Raw genomic sequence first — 20,909 nt, 5'->3', positions numbered from 1 at the left:
AAAAGACTTCAATTAAAAATTTATAGTTGATACCCAGACAGATGGCAAAAAAAACAAGGATTCGACAACGGCAGGATTCGAACCTACGCGTGCGAACACAATGCCTATGATAGTTCTGGAGAGAAATAGCAGGGCATCGCCTTAACCACTCGGCCACGTTGTCTTAGGATATGGATATCAAGCTCGTGACAGTATATATACTCCGCTCTCAATGGAAATCATCATACCTGATCTTTGATGATAGTATCTTGCCATCGAATTGTAAGAAGTGCACAACTATATTCTAGTTGCTGGTTTATAAGAAGTGCCAAAGTGGTTTGGCTTACGCCTTTGATAGCCGCACTGCTATCCAAGCACCGCCTGCAAATCATCAAGTAGCATATATAGTCTGTCTATATCGGTTGTTTATGCAACAAGTACTCATACATCCATCCTTGTCTTACAATGCTTTCACGCTCTGTCTATTTTAATACAAAGTTGATCGTCTTTCCTCCCTTCACGGCGATAGCCCTCTTGGCTGCACGCAGATCATACTGGCCCCCGGAGAAGCGCGCTGCGCCCTCCTCGGTCTGAAGGATTTCCTTCACCATCCAGTCACGCAATTCATCGCCCGCTAGTTCAGCAGGAGGAGGCGGGATGCTCACGACGCCGCGTACCCTGCCATTGATCTGCACTGCACATGGCTGTACCCGAGGTCGGACGAGTTCGGTCAAGGAGGTATCTACTTTAGGGAAATTGGTAGACTCGAATATAGAAGGTGAGGAAGGGTGTAGAAGAGCCCAGCACTCTTCAGCAAACGCGGGAGTGATAGGTGCCATCATGGAAATGAGAGTCTGGGCAGCCTCGCGCTTGACAACTGGACTAGCTTTAATGTTGTCGGCGAGGGTATTGGTGAGGATCATGAGGTCTGACACTACTGTGTTGAGTGAGTAAACTTCGTCATAAGATGCTGTAACAGAAGCAATGGTACGTTGGACATCGCGCCAAATAGCTGCTTCAGTATCCCACTGTGCAAGTTCTTTTGCAGACGCCGATCCGAGGCTCTCATGCTTAGCAGCAAGGTAGTCTCGAGCAGGCATTGTTTTCTTATAGGGCTCTACAGCAATGGCTGTGATCTGATCGTATAGCCTTTGAAGCCAGCGTGTGACGCCAGTGATCTTGCCCTCGTCCCAGTTGAGGATATCGCCAACCGGAGCCTGGAAGAGCATGTGTGCGCGGGTCGCGTCAGCGCCGTACTTGGAGATGAATTCCGACGGATCAACCCCGTTGTACTTCGACTTGGACATCTTCTCGTAAGCGATATTGGCTGACTTTCCAGAAGCTACCACTTTAGGTTTGTTGGGATCCGTCAGGTCAACCTCATCAGGCTTAAGAAAGCGGCCGCTGTCAGGGTCAATGTATGTCTTGCCGTGAACCATGCCCTGCGTGATAAGACGTTTGAATGGTTCCGCAGATTTATAGGTTTCTTCGGTATATTGAGGAAGTAATTCTGTTGAAGCCAAGAACTTGAAGATGAAGCGTGCATAGAGCAGATGAAGAATAGCGTGCTCGATGCCACCGATGTAGGTATCGACGGGAAGAGTCTTGCCAGCTTCGGGAGAGAATGGTTGATCTTGGTTATGCGGATCAGAAAAGCGCGCATAGTACCAGCTTGAGTCGACAAAAGTATCCATGGTATCAGTGTCTCTTCGAGCAGCGCTATTACACTTGGGACAAGTTGTGTTGACAAACTCAGACGACGACTCCAGGGGACTACCACTGCGTGTCTCTGCCCAGTCCACATTCGGAAGCTTTACGGGAAGCTGTTCGTCTGGTACAGGTACCGGACCGCATGTATCACAGTGAATGATGGGGATTGGGGTGCCCCAATATCGTTGTCGGCTGATCAGCCAGTCTCTTAGACGCCATTTCTCAACCGATTCGGCAAGTTCTACCTTCTCAAGTAACTTGACGATCTCCTCCCCGGCGGCAACTGAATGCTTGCCCTTGAAGGAACCACTATGTTCTGTCATGACTCCATGTTCGACAAAGGGTTCGTTTTCCATAGCTGTCGTCGAATCATCCTCAGATGCGGATAGGACTTGTCGAACGGGCGCGTCATAGTGATGCTCCTTCCAGAATGCATTATCTCTCAGGTCGTGGCCAGGAACACCCATAACAGCGCCCTCGCCATAGTCGCCTAGAACGTACGGCGCAACGTATACAGGCAGTGAGACTTTAGTGGCATCGGGTGTTTCTTCGTGGTAGGCGAGCGGGTTGATAGCCCGGAGGTGCGGCAACAAATAACCAACCTTTGAGTCTGCAGGTAGACCAGGGATGGTATCAATGAAGGCTTGTAACTCAGGGTCTGAATCTGCGAGCTTGGCTACAGTGGGGTGACTGGCCGCAAGAGCCACATACTGAACGCCGAAGAGGGTGTCGGGTCGAGTGGTGAACACTTCGATCGCAGCCCGAATGTCATGGCCCATGGCCAAGACAGGGAATTTGATGGAAGCGCCAGTTGATTTTCCCAGCCAGTTCTTCTGCTGAGCCAGAACTCGCTCTGGCCATGCATTCTCCTTTGCAAGCGCCTCGAGTTCCTCAAGGAGGGCCTCGCGGAATTCAGAAATGCGGAAGAACCATTGCTTGAGGTTTCGTTTCTCAACCTTGACCCCTGACCTCCAAGAGCAGCCGTTCGAGTCTACTTGCTCGTTTGCCAGGACCGTCTTGTCAACTGGATCCCAATTGACCTCGGCTTCGGCCTGGTACGCGAGGCCTCGTTCGTGAAGCATGAGGAAGAGCTTCTGAGTGTGTTTATAAAAACTGGGATCGCAAGTGGACAACTCCTAATGTACATATTAGAGCTGAAAGAAGATCAATCGGAGTTTCACCTACACGACTCCAGTCCCAGCTTCCATTCATGAGCTCAAGCTGCTCCTTCATTTTGGCCATATTGCTCATCGTCCACTTTTCAGGCGCAACGTTTCGTTCGATCGCAGCGTTTTCCGCGGGCAGACCAAAGGCATCCCACCCCATGGGTAGCATGACCTTGTCGCCTTTCAGTGACCGGTACCGAGCAACCACATCGGCAATGGAGTACACTCGCAGATGGCCAAGATGTAGAGTCCCTGATGGGTATGGGAACATGGGTAGCACATAGTAATTGTCTTTGTTATCGGCAAGCTTGTCGAATGGTTTCACAGTCCCGTTAGACTTCTTCCATTTCGCGCGCCATTTGTCGTCGATTGAAGTGAGATCAATGGCGTAGCATCGTCGAGAGAGAGTTGCAATTGCTGTTTGGGCGATGATCGGACGCCGAATTGAGTTGTGGAGTGATGGATTGGACAAGGCGCGCCGAGCAGCAGCGCAGCCTATGAGCCTCGATTGCAGTAATGGCATTGGTACTTGGGCATTATATGATGCTTATCTGCATCAATTGGTGTTAGGCAACTTTGTACCTAGTGTAGCTGTGTACACTGAGGCACAAAAATTGGATGTCGAGATTATGGATGCGATTCGAGATACTATGTACTTACCCTGTGGTGAAAATTAACGCTCGGGCCACCCATGCCTCTCGTCCACCGGTACTTGGTCCACCACATTCATGATAGCCGACCTCAGGTACCGTTAGATGCGTCATGACTGCTAACATCCACCGGAGTCGATACAGCCCGCAGGGGTAATAAAGGGCAAAATCGCCACTCAACTTTGTACTTGCCAGTGTGTCTGCTTAACGCTATTTGTTAGCATAACTCCTAGGACTTCATTGGATCCAATCGTTCAGAAATAGCCAATTACAGGCTAGGTATCCGAAGTGCCCTTTATTACCCTTGCGGGCTGTAGCTCAGACCGAGAACGGCCACTGAAGTCTGTGAACAAAATGATAAACCCCGCTATCATGGACGCCCCGCCACAAAACTCGTCCACTCTAGCCCGTGCGGCCCAATTACCCCCTCCAAGATCAAAGAAAAAGAGACGCCGACGTCGTCCTCGACTCGACTCGACTCGACTCGACTTGACTTGTCTCACCCCGAGTTATCTCCTTGAGTCGAGATACTTTCCACCTGCACACCGAGCTCGATCGCTCTCAATCGATAAAGAGAAAGGATCCGTTACAGGCCAGAACTAGATTGTCCAGCCGTTTCCGATTTCGCAAACAAAACCTCCTCTCTCCAACCCAGTCAATCAGCGAGTTGGTGATAACCTTACTGGAAATATTCGACCTTGCGCCTTGGATTCTACTCACATACCACGAATAAATACCTTCTACAATATCGACCACAACCTTCACCTCCATCGCAATGGACAAGATCACCGACCGCATCGCCGCTCTGCCGGCTGATGGCACCTACTTCTCTCTCGAGTTCTTCCCTCCCAAGACAGCCATGGGATTCTCCAACCTACGAGACCGTCTCCATCGAATGGAACGAGCACTTCGGCCACTTTTTGTGAATGTCACTTGGGGAGCCGGTGGCAGCACCTCTCAGAAATCGCTTGAACTGGCCGAGTTGTGCCAGAGAGAAGTCGGACTTACAACTTGTCTACACTTGACATGCACAAACATGAGCAAGAAGTTGATTGACGAGGCCCTCTCAGATGCAAAGGCTCTGGGAATCAGAAACATCTTGGCTCTGCGAGGCGACCCTCCGCGACGAGAAGAGTACCGCGACGCTGAAGATTCAGAGGACGATGGAGGCCAAGATTTCAACTGGGCTATCGATTTGGTTAGATACATCCGAAAGACCCATGGTGACTATTTCTGCATCGGTGTTGCAGCATACCCCGAGGGCCACGCCGAGGAGAGCCATCCTCTGGGACAGAGTGTGGAGCACGATCTCCCCTACCTTGTCCAGAAAGTTCAAGCCGGCGCTGACTTCATACAAACCCAACTCTTTTTCGATATTGAAGCATATGAACATTTCGAAACCACTTTGAGAGAGCACCCCAGCGGTGCCTTCAACAGCATCCCTATCATTCCTGGACTGATGCCTATCCAGAGCTATCAGATGATTAAGCGAACCACCAAGCTGAGCCATGCCAAAATCCCTGACCATCTTCTTGAACGTCTTGACGCTGTCAAGGGTGATGATGAACGGGTAAAGATGGTCGGTGTGGATATCGTCAACGAGTTGATAGACAAGATCAAGGATATCAAGTCAAAGACACCGGGTCCAAAGGGCTTCCACTTTTACACGCTCAACCTGGAGAAGGCAGTGTCCTTCATCCTGGAGCGAGCAAACCTCATCCCTGACCCCCCTGAGAATGAGGAAGCTGTCGTCGCAGTTGACGAACTTGCCATTCCTGCGCTACAGATCAATGGCAACATGCGTTCAAGCAGCCACTCCCGCTCTCGACAGTCCAGAAGGCACTCTTCTGTTGCCTCAGACCCTCACAATTATGTTATTGTCGGCGATAGGCCAGCAGTGTATCCCGAGTGGGAAGCGACAGGCTTGGAGGCCGGCGGGCGTGCCGAGGCCGTCAACACACGCGCTAACACATTGGCCATATCGGAAGGCGAGGGTGCGTTGGGCCGTGAGGCGACATGGGACGATTTCCCTAACGGTCGTTTTGGTGACGCCCGTTCACCCGCATATGGTGAGATTGACGGATACGGCGTGAGCCTACATATGTCCGTGACGCAGGCCGTCAAGCTTTGGGATTACCCCAAGACGCGGCAGGACATTAACGATCTGTTCGTCAAGCACATTCAAGGAGAGCTCTCCGCTATCCCGTGGAGCGAGGAGGAGCTTAGGGCAGAAAGTTCAACCATTAAACCTCACCTTCTGCAACTGAACGGCAAGGGCTGGTGGACCGTTGCGTCGCAGCCCGCCGTCAACGGCCTACGCTCCAGCGACGCCACCTTTGGTTGGGGTCCGCCCAACGGTTTCGTCTTCCAGAAGTCATTTGTCGAATTCTTCATCCCGGCAAACGAATGGGAAATTCTTAAGGCCAAGCTCGTATCCTCGGAGCTGCAAGACTATGTGTGCTTCTACGCCAGCAACGCCCGCGGTGACTACGTCTCGTCGGACATCGGCGGTCACGTGGACGGCTCGACGGAGGCCAGCCCGAGTACAAATGCCGTAACATGGGGTGTATTCCCAGGCAAAGAGATCATTACGCCAACAATTATCGAAGAGGTCAGTTTCCGAGCTTGGTGCGAGGAGGCGTTTGGGATCTGGGGTGAGTGGGCAAAGGTATACGGCCGGGGTTCTGAGAGTGAAAAGCTCTTGAACGGCATCAAGGATGACTATTGGCTTGTTAACCTAATTCATCATGACTATGTGAATAGGGATGCTCTATGGGAAGTTCTGTCAAGTTAAGCAAGGTGTCTAGTGTTTGGAAATGTATGAATATACCTGTCAAAATTGAAATTGAATAGGATTTTAAATACTCAGATGTAAATTACAAGAAATAAGAGGTTCAAGAATCAAGGAACAGTAAGATATATCTTAATATTAAGCGTAGAGAAGATTACTATATATAAGGGGGAATTAGGTACAAGATAAACCAGGAATTAAGAGTCAAGAAAAGTTTAGCTTAGACTAATATTCAGAAGACACATATAGTTATGGGCATTGTATTTATTACTTATTGTATTCATTCACTAGCTATAGAGGATATATAATCCTCTGTCCGCTTTTCTTTCCCCTTTCCTTACGTTCCGTCGAAAGATACTAGATAAAGCTAGACTTGCCAAATAGGAAGGAAACTATATAGCTAATTGGGGCTGCAAAATTGGGTATGTGTGCTGGGGGTAAAGGGGATTATGATGGGCATTGAGTTCATTAAATGCCGACAGTTGGTTTAGCTGTTGTTGCTACCAAAATAAAGCCGTTGCGTATGAAAGCTTTTGTATAGGCTTTATAATACACTCTGCAGAGTCTCGATTAAAGATCATACCGTAGTTTTATTGGCTTTGCCGAAAATACTGGTAAATGTCTGCCAGAGAAACATTTAGGATTGCAGGCATTAGATCTCTCCATTGCCCCAGTCGAAATAGTGTTCGTCATCGGGAGGAGGTTCGAGAACGTTGCTGTCGTCCGGAAAAGCGCCAGGGAACTCTGATCGGCCAGACGTAAAGATACTGAGACTGTCAGGGGTGGCAGTCACAGTCGGCGCCGGAATCGGCATAGAAGGCTTGCGTTCAACGTTGCCAAAGATTGAGACTGCGGGAACAGGAGCAAATGTCGCGGCGCTGGCGGCAGGGTGACCAGCATGACTGGCGTGACCGCCATGGCCAGCGTAAGTATACTGGCCAGCAGCGGCAGGTGTAGGAGTGGGTGCGTCTTCGTTGGGGGACTCGCTGTCTGGATACTGGGTCGAAGATTCGGCGATAGTAGCAGCGGCTTTCCGGCCAGCTGTGCGAGGAGTGACCCCACGGCCAGTGGTCTTGGTTCTCTTGGACGGAGTGTAGTCAAGCTCGTCAAAGTTCATGTCATCCTCGTCTTCCTCATCCGAATCGGAGCGCTTGATAGGATGAACTGGAAGGGAGCTCTTGCGCTTGGATCCCTTTCCTGAGCGGCTTACTTGGCTCCGGGCGGGAGTAGGCTTCGAAGGAGTGTTGGGACCAGCACCTGTACCGAGATTCAGGCAGCCGGCAACATCACCGCCATTGTTAGCAGTTTGACGAAGAGCCTCGGCGTCCTTCTTGATGGTGCGGAACTGGAACTGAATTCCGTCGGTGGTGGATTGCCCAAAGTATTTGGCAATGTCTATGAGGCAATGATGTTAGCAAGTGTTGACGCAGAGAGGAAACGACAAGGTCGGAGATCCTACTGTTCTTGTCGATGCCTTGCTGGGTAGAAGGGAGCAGGTTCTCGTCGGTGGACATATCCTTCATATCGTAGCCCTGGGCACGCGCAATGCTGATGATATTGGTCGCAGCCCGAACCTTTCGGAAACGATGGTTCAGGGCATGATCAGTCATATCAGAGCCATAACAGGCGGCGATTTCTGAGGGCGGAGTGTCAACCCCAGGCACAGTCATAGGCGAAGAAGGACAATAGAGAATAAGATGCATGAATATAGAGAAAGATGGTCTTACCCTTGTAGTTCCACTTGACATCGGGGTGCGCAGCGACGATAGCGCGGACCATACGGGCCTGAGCCTCGTAGGTCTTGTAGTTGGCCTTGGCGTTTGATGCTGGGGCCATCTTGGATGTAGATCTGGTCTGAGATGTTATCAGTTTGATTGTTGTAGAGATTGATGAAGACCATGTGATAATACTGAGGGGAGAAGGGAGAGAGCAGATGCGACGGAAGGGTAGGAGATGAAACTAACCTCAAAAGAAATAGAATGCAATGGAATTCGTGCTGAATGACTTTGAGTCGGTGCGTAAGCGATGTTACTCGTCGCGACAATTGAGGCGAAAAGAATGAATATCGCGATACAGAGATGAAAGCGCAAAGTAGAATTGAGCCTCGAGTTGAGGAAGAGATGAAAGAAGAGAAAGTTGAGGAAAGAAAAGGTGAAGAAGCACGTTGAAGTGAATTGAAGATATACTACTGCCTAAATAGGGAAAGGCGATGGAAGGTGAAGAAGATATGCGCGGTGGTTTGCGCTGAGAGGAAGTGAGTGATGTGATGTGCGAGATGTGAAGGCGAAGAAGATGAAATGAATGCTAGAGAGAGTGGAGGGTGATATATGCAGATGAGTTTGTGGATGATTCACTGACGAGAGGCAGCAAACTAGAGACCCTAAGAATTAAAGAGTTGAGAGATGGATAGAAATTCCAACTATCATCTGAATGAGTTGCTCTACTGTGATCACACAGGAGAAGTAGTAGATGCACCTATTTCTGGTGCGATTTGATGTGTGTTGCTGGGCCGACTGTATGCAATCGCCAAGGAGGACAAAGACGACCAAATAAAGTCTGGAAGATGAAGGTAATGGAGCAATTGAACAGAATAACAAGGCGAATTTGTTTAAAAAGTCGACATTTGATAAAACCCAAGAGATGATGCGTCGGATAATATCAGTTTTGATGTTTGTTGACTTGCGAGTCTTATCTGTTAGGTAACTTCGTCGTAGTAGTGGGTCAGTTGAGTTCTCTAGTGTAATACAGCAAAAGTGTTACACAAGACGGACTCGATAAGTTCAGGGCAATACGATTGCTTAAAGAGGGTAGTAACTATTATGCTATACAGATGTTATATGGTAAAAGTAAATAACGATCATCAATCTCCCGAATAAGTTGGCGTTTATGAGGTTACAACAACAAAGACAGGGAGGGTGCACGCCAATAAAACTATCTTAAGCGTATAGTGAAGCTTAGATAGTGTAAGACGTAAGGCTAAATTTATAAAACCTCAATAAACTAATATAATAGGATAAACCGAAAGACAATAGGTAGAGAGAATTCAAGTAATAATGTTATGGTATTATTAGTCTATGTTCTATATCATTTCATAGATGGCAATCCTCTAGATGCGCATCTGGCTGCTTAATATACTGTCTAAATATGTGCCCTACTAACAGATCCTAACGACAATGGAACGGTACTGTACTGTGGCTGATGCTGGTGGTGAGACTTTTATACGCCTGTTTTAGAAACGAGCCGAGACCAAAAGGGACCAGGATCTGGACTGAAGCCAAGACCCGGCAATCGCTCCAAGATTGCGTAATTGGTGGGGGACTTAAACAAGTCGAGAGACAAAGACGACATGTGGAATCGCTGTCGCATTACGGCAAGTCTTTTGCTTCGATCATCGCTTGGAATCGATTCCTGGCACACTCAGAGCCGTTCTCATATCATCGCCTGTGTCGTCTCTCATTCCATCTCTTGCAGGGGTCGCTTCGTTCTTTCAATTTCCAAACAGAATCTCCTGGCGATCTGTCATCGCAGCAGCTCGTAATCAAACCGACGCATTAGATTCGATATCACCTTCATTAGATCGTTTAACATTCGATAGCAGATAGTCTATTTGACCTCTTCCGCGACAACAAATGGAGCGGGTCGTCGTGTAGGTGTGAGGCTTCGGCTGTGGCTTCGCGTCGTTGCCTTGGGTGCCTCCCACTCAACCATGGGGTGCTCTTTAATTTGTGACTCCTCCGCGGTGTTGGTGTTATAGATCAGATACTGGAAACCGAGGAAGAAGTCGCATGACGCCTGGAACATACCCGAGATCTTGAAAGACCAGGGGATCTCCGACTTTGATGTGAAGAACCAGAATAGTTTCATGGTGTCACCACCAATCCAAGCAGCCAAGACTGATAACCGTAGACCCTTGGATGATTTGGTTCGTGCGTTAATCAAGATCTGAGGAATGGGTAGTGTCGCTTCCACGCCGAGCCCAATGCATCCAATGGCGTTGGCATATACAGCATAAAGCCCAGGCATCTGGGAGAGGAGAAGCTCAAGAACAACGAGAGCAGCAGCAAAATACATGATAGCTTGCCAGTATCTGCATTTGATTAGCCCAGGATCCTAATAATATCAGTGACGCAATACATACCGCCGAGGAGATCGCCATTGCCAGAAGTTATAGGGGCGCTGAAATCCCATCAAGCTGTCGTCGGCGCTGGCAAAAGGCAGACCAGCGTCACCGCCTTTAGTGGGCGGAGGGGGTCGGAAGTCGAGAGCGACCTTGAGGAGAGCTACTTGAACGACAACCATCAATAGAGACTGAAGGAGTAAGCTCGTATCGTATTGGGCTTGGGGCCAGTAAAATATTCTGTATTCGGGAAACACGGATTAGTCGCAGTCCACAAATGGTAATGAGCGAAGGAGAACAAACCTCAGAAAAGACGCGACCAGCATAATAAGAGGAATGTCAAGAGAGAAGCCTGCACTGGTCTTTGCTCGGTACATGGAGACGATCTGGTCGGCGTATGAGAGAATGGGCGACATGACGATAAAGAAGGGGGCCACCCAGGCCGTCATCTCCATGACCCATCCTATGAGTCCCTCTGCCATTCTGTCGTTTGTTTATCCAAGTTCAGGTGATCGATTCGGACGCAATAAAGCGGTAGTTGTTGAGGGGGATTCGACGCGATGAGATTCGAGGCGAAGACGACAAGGTTTACGTGGACAATGGCGAGTTCACTCGAGAAAATATATGCAAGCAAGAATCGACACAACGTAGCCAACTGATTGATGTATGTTGCGGTGCAGTGCAATGCAAATTATGCGAATGCTAATGTGATTGATTATAGAAGAATAAAAGAGAGGATGGAGGAATGAAAAGTCCCGAGTCAAGACAAGAGGCGCTGGTTGAGTCGGAGTGGGTGCAGCAAGGGTAAAGGGGAAAGACAGTCTAGCCAGTCTCGTAATTTTGATAGTGGTCGTTCTAGAAGGCATGGCCTCGGCCGTCGTCCAATCAGGGCTGATGCTGTGGTGCGCATCGGTTATCCCCGCTAAAGGTTCAGTGTGCAGAAGCTTAGCTAGAGGCTCTGTCCAACCCTGGCAAGGAGTAAAAGCCCCCAAATTTCGCCCTGTCAATGGGGGATGAAGCCACCTAGTGCAGAACGGCCCGGGGATGAAAGCGGCCGGCAGTTCTACGGCTTGACCAATGAGGGACTACACAGGCCGCATGGGTGTTGGGCTCTACGGATCCAGTGGGCTGGGATAAGTTCCCATTCCAGGATGCATGCTCAGACTGGATTGGCTCTACTTGAGACACACGCGTTCGTCCTCCTTCTTTCTGATGCATGTCTATAAATACATGTATCACAGACTGCTAACTAATACTTGATTTGCCCTAATCCATAGTAAGCCCTTACGCTTGTATCTTCAGCGGGTTCCTCTAAATCTTAGGCCAACATTTCGTCGGTATAACGGCTGCCCCGTCGGTGGCTGGTGGAAATTAAGGCGGAGCAATTTGCGATCAATATTCTCGTGTAAAACACGCTTGCTTTTGGCCCATGCTTTGTATTCTTACTGGGTCTGGGGAATATGGCTGTCGTCAACAAAAGCCACACGTGACAACCTGCCGCTTGCGGACAACCAGCAGTTGATTTCGATTGTTGATTCGTTACAGGGAACCGAACCTTGGAGCATAAGATTTGATATCAGAAAGCATCGGCGTTGATTACCAGTAAGCCAACTTATATGGTGGCGATGGTTGCTGGGGTAAGGGAAGCGTGCTATATCTCTAATCGTACTTGCCGAGCGTCTCACAACAAGACCGGGTCGCAAGTCCATTCGGGAGACGAAACGAAATCCATGACTGCCTCTATTTAATGATTCGGCCTCAAAGTTAAATGCAAGTAGTCTTCCTTGAGTGCTGTCTGTAGTTGACGTTTCCTTTACTACTCAGGTAGGTTGAATAAAAACCATTACTGATGCAGTGACTGATAAGAACATTAGATCATCTTTAGTATATATATAGCCCAAGAGATCATCAGTATTTTCGTCTAGTCTTCGTTTTGTCCCTATTTTTATTTGACCTACCTGCTACTGTACAGTAGGTCCTCGATATGAGAAGATGCACGTGAACAGTGTCTACCAAAGCACTGTAGCTTTATATCGCTGGCGATACACCATCAAACAACAAAAAGAAAGAGCAGCGACTTCAGCAATAGTAGATTAGCTGTAGCTCCATATATTTATCTTGGAAATATTGCATATGAACACTGATATGCATGTGGTTTTCCTGAAATAGTCATTATACACAAACTATTGCCCGTCTCCCCGGTTGTGTTCGTTCGTCCACGAGTCGGCATTTGACTAAATCAATCCGATATTGCCATGAGAATAAAACAACTGAGAACACTAGAAGTAATGCAGGTTTGACCGGAATCTTGCATAGCAACTTCGAGGGTTTCTCGGGCGAGATGCCACTGTTCAAGCACATATTTGAGGCCGTTGAGCAAGATGTAATATTTGGTGCCAGTGTAATCTATACCAGAGGTCTTTACTATCAAAAGTAAGGTTATTGTTATAATGCATGGAGGAGCATACTCTTGTCAATTTAAAGCACCTCACTCTTTTCCACACCACGTCCGGTTGCTCATGCATCTAGGAACCAGTCGTCTAGGCATTCACTGCATCGCTTCCCTATTCTATTGTTTGTAAATAGTTGCATACTGTTTTTTTTAATTGGCCGCTCGAATGTATTTTTGTTTGCTTAGCGGAGTCAACTATTGTTCAAATTCATTGCTAGTTCTTGGCACTGCCAAACGGCCGTTTGGCTGTTTATCAGTTCCCATCACTGCCAGCTCCATGCTATCCTTTTGTTCAACACTGCCTACAATCTCCACCCCTCTTCACCTCTGCACCTCAGCATTGCCCCCCAAGCAAAATTCTTTTTCTTCTTCATTTGAGCAACAACGACAACTGCAAACACGATGATGTTCCCTTCCAGCCCTGAGAGACGGGAACGCCCTTCTCGAGCTGCAGCTCCTACGAAGAACATGAAAGAGCCCGACTCTGAGGATGATGACCTGCCTATTAAGCCCCCAATCTCGGCTTTGGAAGGAGTTCTACGTGCTGATAACAAAAACTCCAGTGTCGGCTTTAGCCCCGAGTCGATCACAGTCATTTCAGCAAAGAGCATTGCTTCGTCTATGCCTTCATCTATGGAGACACTCAACCGGTCATCTTCCCCCAAGAAAAGAAACAGTCCCGAAGCTGAAAGCGAATCTCCCACCAAGAAGTCACGCATGATAAAGATCAAGACTAACAAGTCCACTCAAGCCATGACTCCAGCGCCTTCGCAGGCCAGCGTCACACCACAGCCAGCCTTCAGCAGCATCCCTGAGATTGAGGCTATGCACAAATGCATCAGGTCTCTGGAGAGTCGCATCAAGCAGGATGCAGCCGATCGCAACGAGGACCAGAAAAGCATTGCTTCAATCAAGCAGGCGCTGCAGGAGGCCCAAGCTGCTAAGACGGGTGAGAAGGACTTCACCCATCCCACAGATGACCAGGGCCTACGCAAAGAAAACGAGGAGCTAGTCGAGGAGACCCAGAAGCTCAAGAGACGCATATCAGAGCAGAATCATTTCATCGCCACCTTGAGGCAGGACCGCATCGCCCCCTCGTCGTTCAAGCTGATGGACTGTGATGTTGAAACTGAATGGAAGGGAATCGCGTTTGATATTCGCAACTTTGTTTCTCAGGTCCTCACCAAGCAACCTTACCGAGACTCCGCGCCTCGGGGAGCGAACATGAGAGACGTCGAAGTACTCAAGAAGCTCCAAAAGAAGAACATCCACACGGCTCCTTTCCATTTCCAGCGCTACATTTGGAAGCATCTCGTCGATGACATCTTCCAAGCCGGAAAGGCTACCTGGGGAGGTCCCGCGGGCAATTCTTTCCATCGCTACTGTTTGGAAATCTCGGGTGCGTTTAGATCATCCATTTGCATTTCCATCTCTCTATCTTATACTGACAATTTCCCAGAAATTGACTTTGAGGACATGACGCAACTGAGTACATTCAAGTCCAGCCAAGCCGATGCGATGTCCAAGTGTTCCGACGAACACAACCGCGGAGAGGCCAAGAGCATTGCCTTAGAGATGGCGCTGACTCTAAAAATCTTCATGAACCCTGAAGAAGTGAAACCCAAGACGAGTCCCCAGAAGCGTCTTATGAGTATTGTTCACAAAGCAGTTGAACTGAACGATAAATTTCTGAGATCCAGAGCATTCTACCTCACCAACTGGCTACAGAGCGATTGGGACTGGGATGACGTCGAGATCCGTTACTACACGGGAGAGACAAGCGGAGTCAAGAACGTGGATGTTGAAATCTCGCCCCGACTTAGAAAGATCGGAAACGCCGATGGCCGTAACTTCGATCAAGCCATAGAGCTTTGCCAGCCCATGGTGACGGTACATCTCTCATGAAGAATATCGAGGCAAACGGTAGCGAAGTGCGAAGTGCGAGGTCATGCGATTTGGAGCAAAGTGACGTTGCTCATTTCTGGTGCGACTGCTAGGAAGGCAAAGTTGGGTCAAGGCCAGAATGCATGGTCAGTATTGTACTTCGGGAACGAAACCCATGCATGTGATTTGAGAGAACATGCATACAGCAAGGATTGTCTATGGAAGGATGGAAATGTCTTTTGGTTGATGTTACTAATTCAAGCCAGATCGATATCAGATACTCTCGGATGAGTTGACAGGGCTATGTTATTATGAGAGAGACCAACAAAATAAAGGCATTTGCATTTTAATTTACAGGATTGAAACTACCTTACCTGGGGAGTAGGTACGAATGTGATTCGTCGTATTGTCATGTCCTTGTCGATCTGATAAGACGTTGATCAAGAGCTTGTAAAGTGGACTCACATCATGGATGCCTCAGGCTTGAGTCATCTTTGGACACCGCCTGTCAAAGGCAAGGGGTCCAGGACACCCTGTCTTGGCAGCATCGCATCAACTCGATCTCTAACTGAGCATTGAGCATCGAGCTTCTTTTCCTTGTTTATTTCTGCCATAAGATCCAACCTAGATGATACCACGTTGACAATATACAACCAGACGAAAAAAAGGTATATTATTCCCCCTCATCCATGATAACTCTACCTTCAACTAACTTTAACCCCTCCCTCTCTAGACGCACCTACCTAATCATGCCTGTCATTCCTCAAGATGCGCCCGAGTCCGCTGGACAAATCCCCGCGCCCGAAAAGTCAACTCCCACCTTCAACCCTGAAGATGTAACCGTCATCTTCGTTCTCGGCGGCCCTGGTGCCGGTAAGGGTACCCAATGCTCCAAGCTCGTCTCTGAGCACGGCTTCACCCACCTTTCGGCCGGTGACCTGCTGCGCGCTGAGCAAGAGAGGCCCGGTTCCCAGTACGGCGATCTCATCAAGGACTATATCCGCAACGGCCTCATCGTTCCCATGGAGGTGACTATTGCTCTCCTCGAGAACGCCATGTCCGCTGTCCTCAAGGAGACAGGCTCGCAGAAGGGCCGCTTCCTCATCGATGGTTTCCCTCGCAAGATGGACCAGGCTGTCAAGTTCGAGGAGACTGTCTGCCCCGCCAAGCTTGTCCTCTTCTTCGACTGCCCCGAAGCTGTTATGGAGTCCCGCCTTCTTGAGCGTGGCAAGACCAGTGGCCGTGAGGACGACAACGCCGAGAGTATTCGCAAGCGATTCCGCACCTTTATCGAGACCAGCATGCCTGTCGTCGACCGCTTTGAGGAGGTTGGCAAGGTTCTGAAGCTTGATGCTACTCCTGAACCTGACGAGGTCTATGCCAACACCGAAAAGGCCCTCGCCGAACGGTTGGGACCCAGCTTCTAAGGCATGAATTGAACATACATTGTGCTTCGGGGGAGTTATCCTGGAGTCGGACCCCTAAGTGTTTAGACTAAGAAAACTACTAATATTCAAGCTTATAAAAGACTCAGACCTCGCGTCTAGAACAGTAATATAAAACTCATGATTATGCTGTATCTACAAAGCACCCCTTTGGCAATATTACTATTTCCAGCTACCACTGATGCAAACCTTCCCCAATTCTCATAAGAAACCTACCGACCTTACCCACCTAATTCCATTCCATTTCAACTCAACTCAATTGCTCAAAAGGGTATATCTAACTATCACTACCAGAGTCCAACGCCCATATTGTTGTCGTGTCCTGACTATCGCCAATTCCTGTTCCTCACAAACTTGCACAATCAATTGTCGTCGTACATTTTCATCAAATTGGCTTTGATGTCTGTCATCTGTTTTCTGTGCATCTTTTCGCGATTCTCTAATTCCACAATTCGCTCTTGTAGGGTCGCAATCTTTTCATCTTTGGCCTTGAGACTTGCCCGGGCGGTATCACGTCCCAGCATGATACCCCTGGTGCGGCGTGCAGCAGTGGTCAGAATGTTCTGCACAGATGATAGGGTCTTTGAGTCAACCTTTTTACCTCGCAAAAGGCCCATGACCTCGTCCGTCACGTCGTAGTCCGTCTCAAACGGGCTGCTTGGAGTAAGCCCTTGCTGTCTGGATGGCGTTTTCGACGGTGTTGTGTTTGCAGAAACGGTAGCGGATGACATGGTACCAGTGTGCCGTGAGGGGGTCTCATCAAACGAGACCTGCTTTTGTCTCTTAGACTCGCTGGTGGGGAAAAGGGTGCGTGAAACAGAGGGAGTTGGCAATCCAGAAATGGCATCGGTAGAGCGCGAAGCGCTGGGCGTAGTGTATCGTTGCTGGGCAGCCTTCTCGGCGCTCTTGTCCGCAATATCAGCCATCTGACGCTCCTCGTCTGACCCTAAATCGCTGAACTCTCCTTCATCCTCTTCGAAGATGCCACGGCGTCTCTTGGCCGGTCCACGACTTGGAGTTTCAACAATTACTGATGGCACCGCAGATGACTTTGGTGGACTCGAAGCTTGGGTTCGGTTTCTAGCAGACTTTGGCATGGGGGTGTCGGGACTGGAGTCTTCAACAGATTCCGCGCTATAAACAGAATCTTCGTCACTCTGGCGCCGGCTTGGAGTGACTTGATAGCCATACGTCACAAGAGACTGCTGGGTCATGGTGGGAGGTGCAGACCTGGCAGATTCATCGCCTTTTCGGGGGGTCCTCAAGCCGGTCTCGCGCATTTGAGCCTCGTCTCTCCAGATAAAGAAATTGCAGTCATCGCATTTCCAATAGAGCTTCCCGTTGTTTGGTCCTGTCTTTTTGACTTCACGGAGTGTAGCCTTTTGACGAGGCTCACAATTACCTATGCGGATGTTATTATCTGGATGGAAGGCCGTAAAGAATTAGAAACTTACACCACCAATTGCCATCACTATAACGGCCTTTTGGTAGACGCATCTTTTGTGATTTTGGTGTCCGGGGATCTCGCTGGCGTTTGAACCGGGGCGTTGAAGGCATGATAGACTGATGTTGGCCCAGCAACCAATTATATAGACAGATCAAAAACAGAAGCTTACAATAAGCTAGACAGATATTTTGCCAGTATCAACAGATGATGTCAGGAGGAAGACAGTCAACCATTGAGGATTGTACCTGAACTGATGCGGGGTGGGATCAAAGCTGAGGTCAAGCAATGCAAATGTGAGGGGCTGGTTGGGCGGCTACCAAGATGCAGTTGCCCAATCCAATACTTTATATCAACCATGAAGCAACGACATTTATTCAATTTGTTCCAGCAGCCACAATTTCTGAATGAATATAGATAGATAGACATAAACTCTTTCTTAGATCATACACAGTCAATCAATACAGGCAGGGACTAATGTATGTAATTACATATCAGGCGTGTACACACAACACCCATGTATGTTCTCTTTATAACTTACACAACCCTGCAACAATTGACATTCTCTCCTCGACTATGTTCCAGCGACATGGCCGTATATCATCCTATAGGTTTAAATTATATCAAGCTTGCGATGAATGTTTTGATCTCATTGATATGTTAATTCATCAAGAGTTGGAATGATCCTTCCGTCACGTGATCACACATTCATCCTCGCCTGATTTTGCTATGATGCTCTCTCGTCTCATTATCTCTCATTGCCATCACTATCTCAAACAACCTTCCAACGACCGACTATTTCTTCTCAGATACCAATTTCGAGTCAAACCATTCTGCGTGCCTGGATACTTTTGTTGACACAGACAACTTATCTTCCGATGGCCTCACGCATGCCCTTCTTCACTGGGCGCCTCGCCGCTTCAGCTTCTCGACTCACTCCTCGCACATCGCCTTTGGTCGTTCAACGCAGTCGTCCTTACTCTTCTCAGCCCCCGAAGCCTCGTCGCAATGATGAGGTCAAGTTCTGGCCCTTCTTGGTTGTCGCTCTCGTGGGAACTGGGGGCTACATTGCCCTTGTTAATCGTCGTAGTGGTGCGTTTATCATTGATATTCCTCATCCCATGCCTCTCATGATGGTACTATGTACCAATATCCGGATCCCAGTTTGTGACTGAGATGGGTTTTCGGACTCGCACTTGACTATATTTTAGAATGAATTATCACCTCAGACCCTGACTTGATATATAGGACGGATACACAACCCAGACCCTCACAAAAAGTTCACGTCATCATTTTAACTAATTTCCACACTCGGTCTATTGTAGCCATCAGGGCGTCCATACAATATATATAATACCAAATACCAAATCTCACAGCAGCAATTCTATGCACCAGCCCTCACGGGGCTCCCGTTTTGTTTAACAAGCATTCGTTTTTGATTCTATGTCTTGGAAGACAAGTGCCGTAACACTATCTTCTCTTCAATGCTGGGAAGTAGAAGGCCAAGATGCTCATGAAACCGGCTACGCCATTTGCAACCCTTCGTTCGCTGGATTTCCTCATGTGCCCAACGATGTATTAACACAAAGCAGGTATAACAATGTCCCCCATTCCCAGAAAAAGCCCCCTCATTTTGCTTCCCCACGACTGCTCTAGTCTCTTTTTTTTGGTCATATCCTAGCATTTTCGTTCTGCGTTTAATCGTCATCTTCCGTTCGCTCCTTGGGCTCTCGAGGCTCGCGGGGTTCACGAGGCTCCCGAGGCTCCCGGTTCTGGTTCTGTCGGCGTCGATCCTGGGTACCGCCCATACCAACGTTGGCGACCTTGCGCTCCAACTCCTGAATCTCACGCTCCTTCTGGGACTTGGCATTGGCCTGTTCTTGACGCACGACGCCAAGGACGTTCTGCAGAGTTGTCCTCCAGTGGTCGACTCGGTTGGCCAACTCTTGGTACTGCTTTTGACCGAACACGCGGTATGTGACCTTGTGAACGAGGAACTTTTGGCGCTGCTGGGAAAGTTTACCCTCGACGAGGCCGGCGCGAATTACATCGATAGCCCACATCTCAATCTCATCCTCGGGGATCTGCAGAGCCTTGGTGATCTTGGAGTATTCAATTTCGCGGCTAGGAGTGGAAGCGGCCAAGCTGGAGAATGTCAAGAGGCGCATCTTGCGGTGGAGCTTCTCGTGGTCCAGGCTCTCCTTCTCAACCCAACCCTGGTGCTCATCGTTGAAGTCGTTGTAGTCCTCGAGGTCCTGCTCAGCAAAGATATCAAGAAGTTGCGAGTAGACGGGGTGGGAGTCGCTGAGGGCCTGCACGCTGGAGATGCCCCGGAGATCTTGGAATAGGAAGTGGTTGCTGGAGGTGAGGGCCTTCTTGACAGCACGGAGGGACAATCGCTGGGCGTCTTCGGAGGAGATGGCGTCGCCGTCGAATGTTCGGAGGGCCTTGACAACGTACTCGTAGGCTTGCCTGTCGAATGTTTAGTAAGTCATACTGCAAAGCAACTGTGCGGGTGCGACTATCTCTGTGTGTATATAGCAAAACTGGAACAGTTTGGATATCGCAAACAGAACAGCTCGCACGCCGCATATCAGGGCGTGAACTTACTGCTCCTCGCCAGCCTCAAGGGCAACTTCGGCGACCTCCTCGTAGATCTTTCGCTGGAAATCGGCATCGGTTCCCCAAGTAGCGAGCCACTCGGGGAGCTTATCGAGGTATGTGCGCAGACTCTCAAACATGGCATGCGACCTCAAGAACTTGAGAATCTCCATAAAGACACGGGCGCGGACGGGGTTGCTGGGTTCGAGCAGGTTGAAGACGGTGGTCAGGGCGTTGAGTGACAGACCGACGCCGTGGACGGGAGAGTTGACGAGCGGCTTGGCAAAGGTGGTGCAGAGAGTGGGTAGAAACTTCTTGGGGTCGGAGGATTGCAGAACCAGATGGGTCATGAGGTTGGAAGCGGCGGTATACTCCTTCTCGGGGACAGTGTTAAGGGCCCCAGATGCAGAGACCAGCTTGGACAGAACCTCCTCGTTGGAAGGCTGCTTCTCCTGGCTAAGAAGCTGCTTGGCATCCTCAGCCTTGAGGTACTCAGCCATCTCGGCGGCGAGATCCTCGAAAGATCCATCAACAAAGACCAGAGTGGGCTGGCCGGCAGTCTTGGTATCGGCCATGTTTGCCTGTGACTCCCACGCAGGGGGGTTTTCGATCTAGAGAATATCGGTCGCGGTAGTCGTCGAGAGTCTCGTTCCGGCTTCGGAGATGCGGA

At 49.2% G+C, this 20,909-nt stretch overlaps 8 protein-coding genes across 8 annotated transcripts, besides 1 other annotated feature; 3 read left to right on the top strand and 5 right to left on the bottom strand.

Annotated features, from left to right (window-relative positions):
• Positions 1–461: 461 nt before the first annotated feature.
• FPSE_04092 (uncharacterized protein) lies at positions 462–3,378 on the bottom strand (the record flags this gene model as incomplete). The annotated part of the gene is made up of 2 exons (XM_009257210.1): positions 462–2,825; positions 2,875–3,378. 2 exons carry the CDS (start codon positions 3,376–3,378, stop codon positions 462–464), a joined length of 2,868 nt encoding a protein of 955 aa, XP_009255485.1.
• Positions 3,379–3,968: 590 nt separating this feature from the next.
• Positions 3,969–4,000: a microsatellite.
• A 280-nt stretch (positions 4,001–4,280) lies between these two features.
• Positions 4,281–6,299, top strand: FPSE_04091 (uncharacterized protein; the record flags this gene model as incomplete). The annotated part of the gene is made up of 1 exon (XM_009257209.1): positions 4,281–6,299. The coding sequence occupies one exon, from the start codon at positions 4,281–4,283 to the stop codon at positions 6,297–6,299; it is 2,019 nt and encodes a 672-aa protein (XP_009255484.1).
• A 649-nt stretch (positions 6,300–6,948) lies between these two features.
• FPSE_04090 (uncharacterized protein) lies at positions 6,949–8,132 on the bottom strand (the record flags this gene model as incomplete). Its single annotated transcript, XM_009257208.1, has 3 exons — positions 6,949–7,691; positions 7,756–7,932; positions 8,024–8,132. The coding sequence occupies 3 exons, from the start codon at positions 8,130–8,132 to the stop codon at positions 6,949–6,951; spliced, it is 1,029 nt and encodes a 342-aa protein (XP_009255483.1).
• Positions 8,133–9,899: 1,767 nt separating this feature from the next.
• On the bottom strand, positions 9,900–10,895 carry FPSE_04089 (uncharacterized protein; the record flags this gene model as incomplete). Its single annotated transcript, XM_009257207.1, has 3 exons — positions 9,900–10,383; positions 10,435–10,653; positions 10,717–10,895. 3 exons carry the CDS (start codon positions 10,893–10,895, stop codon positions 9,900–9,902), a joined length of 882 nt encoding a protein of 293 aa, XP_009255482.1.
• Positions 10,896–13,267: 2,372 nt separating this feature from the next.
• Positions 13,268–14,770, top strand: FPSE_04088 (uncharacterized protein; the record flags this gene model as incomplete). The annotated part of the gene is made up of 2 exons (XM_009257206.1): positions 13,268–14,264; positions 14,325–14,770. 2 exons carry the CDS (start codon positions 13,268–13,270, stop codon positions 14,768–14,770), a joined length of 1,443 nt encoding a protein of 480 aa, XP_009255481.1.
• A 728-nt stretch (positions 14,771–15,498) lies between these two features.
• FPSE_04087 (uncharacterized protein) lies at positions 15,499–16,176 on the top strand (the record flags this gene model as incomplete). The annotated part of the gene is made up of 1 exon (XM_009257205.1): positions 15,499–16,176. The coding sequence occupies one exon, from the start codon at positions 15,499–15,501 to the stop codon at positions 16,174–16,176; it is 678 nt and encodes a 225-aa protein (XP_009255480.1).
• Positions 16,177–16,556: 380 nt separating this feature from the next.
• FPSE_04086 (uncharacterized protein) lies at positions 16,557–17,751 on the bottom strand (the record flags this gene model as incomplete). Its single annotated transcript, XM_009257204.1, has 2 exons — positions 16,557–17,596; positions 17,649–17,751. The coding sequence occupies 2 exons, from the start codon at positions 17,749–17,751 to the stop codon at positions 16,557–16,559; spliced, it is 1,143 nt and encodes a 380-aa protein (XP_009255479.1).
• A 1,584-nt stretch (positions 17,752–19,335) lies between these two features.
• On the bottom strand, positions 19,336–20,814 carry FPSE_04085 (uncharacterized protein; the record flags this gene model as incomplete). The annotated part of the gene is made up of 2 exons (XM_009257203.1): positions 19,336–20,110; positions 20,249–20,814. 2 exons carry the CDS (start codon positions 20,812–20,814, stop codon positions 19,336–19,338), a joined length of 1,341 nt encoding a protein of 446 aa, XP_009255478.1.
• Between the last annotated feature and the right edge of the window lie 95 nt (positions 20,815–20,909).

Source organism: Fusarium pseudograminearum, chromosome 4 (genome assembly GCF_000303195.2).
Source record: "Fusarium pseudograminearum CS3096 chromosome 4, whole genome shotgun sequence".
Taxonomy (NCBI): Eukaryota; Fungi; Ascomycota; class Sordariomycetes; order Hypocreales; family Nectriaceae; genus Fusarium; species Fusarium pseudograminearum.
This window is presented reverse-complemented; position numbering and strand designations above follow the sequence as displayed.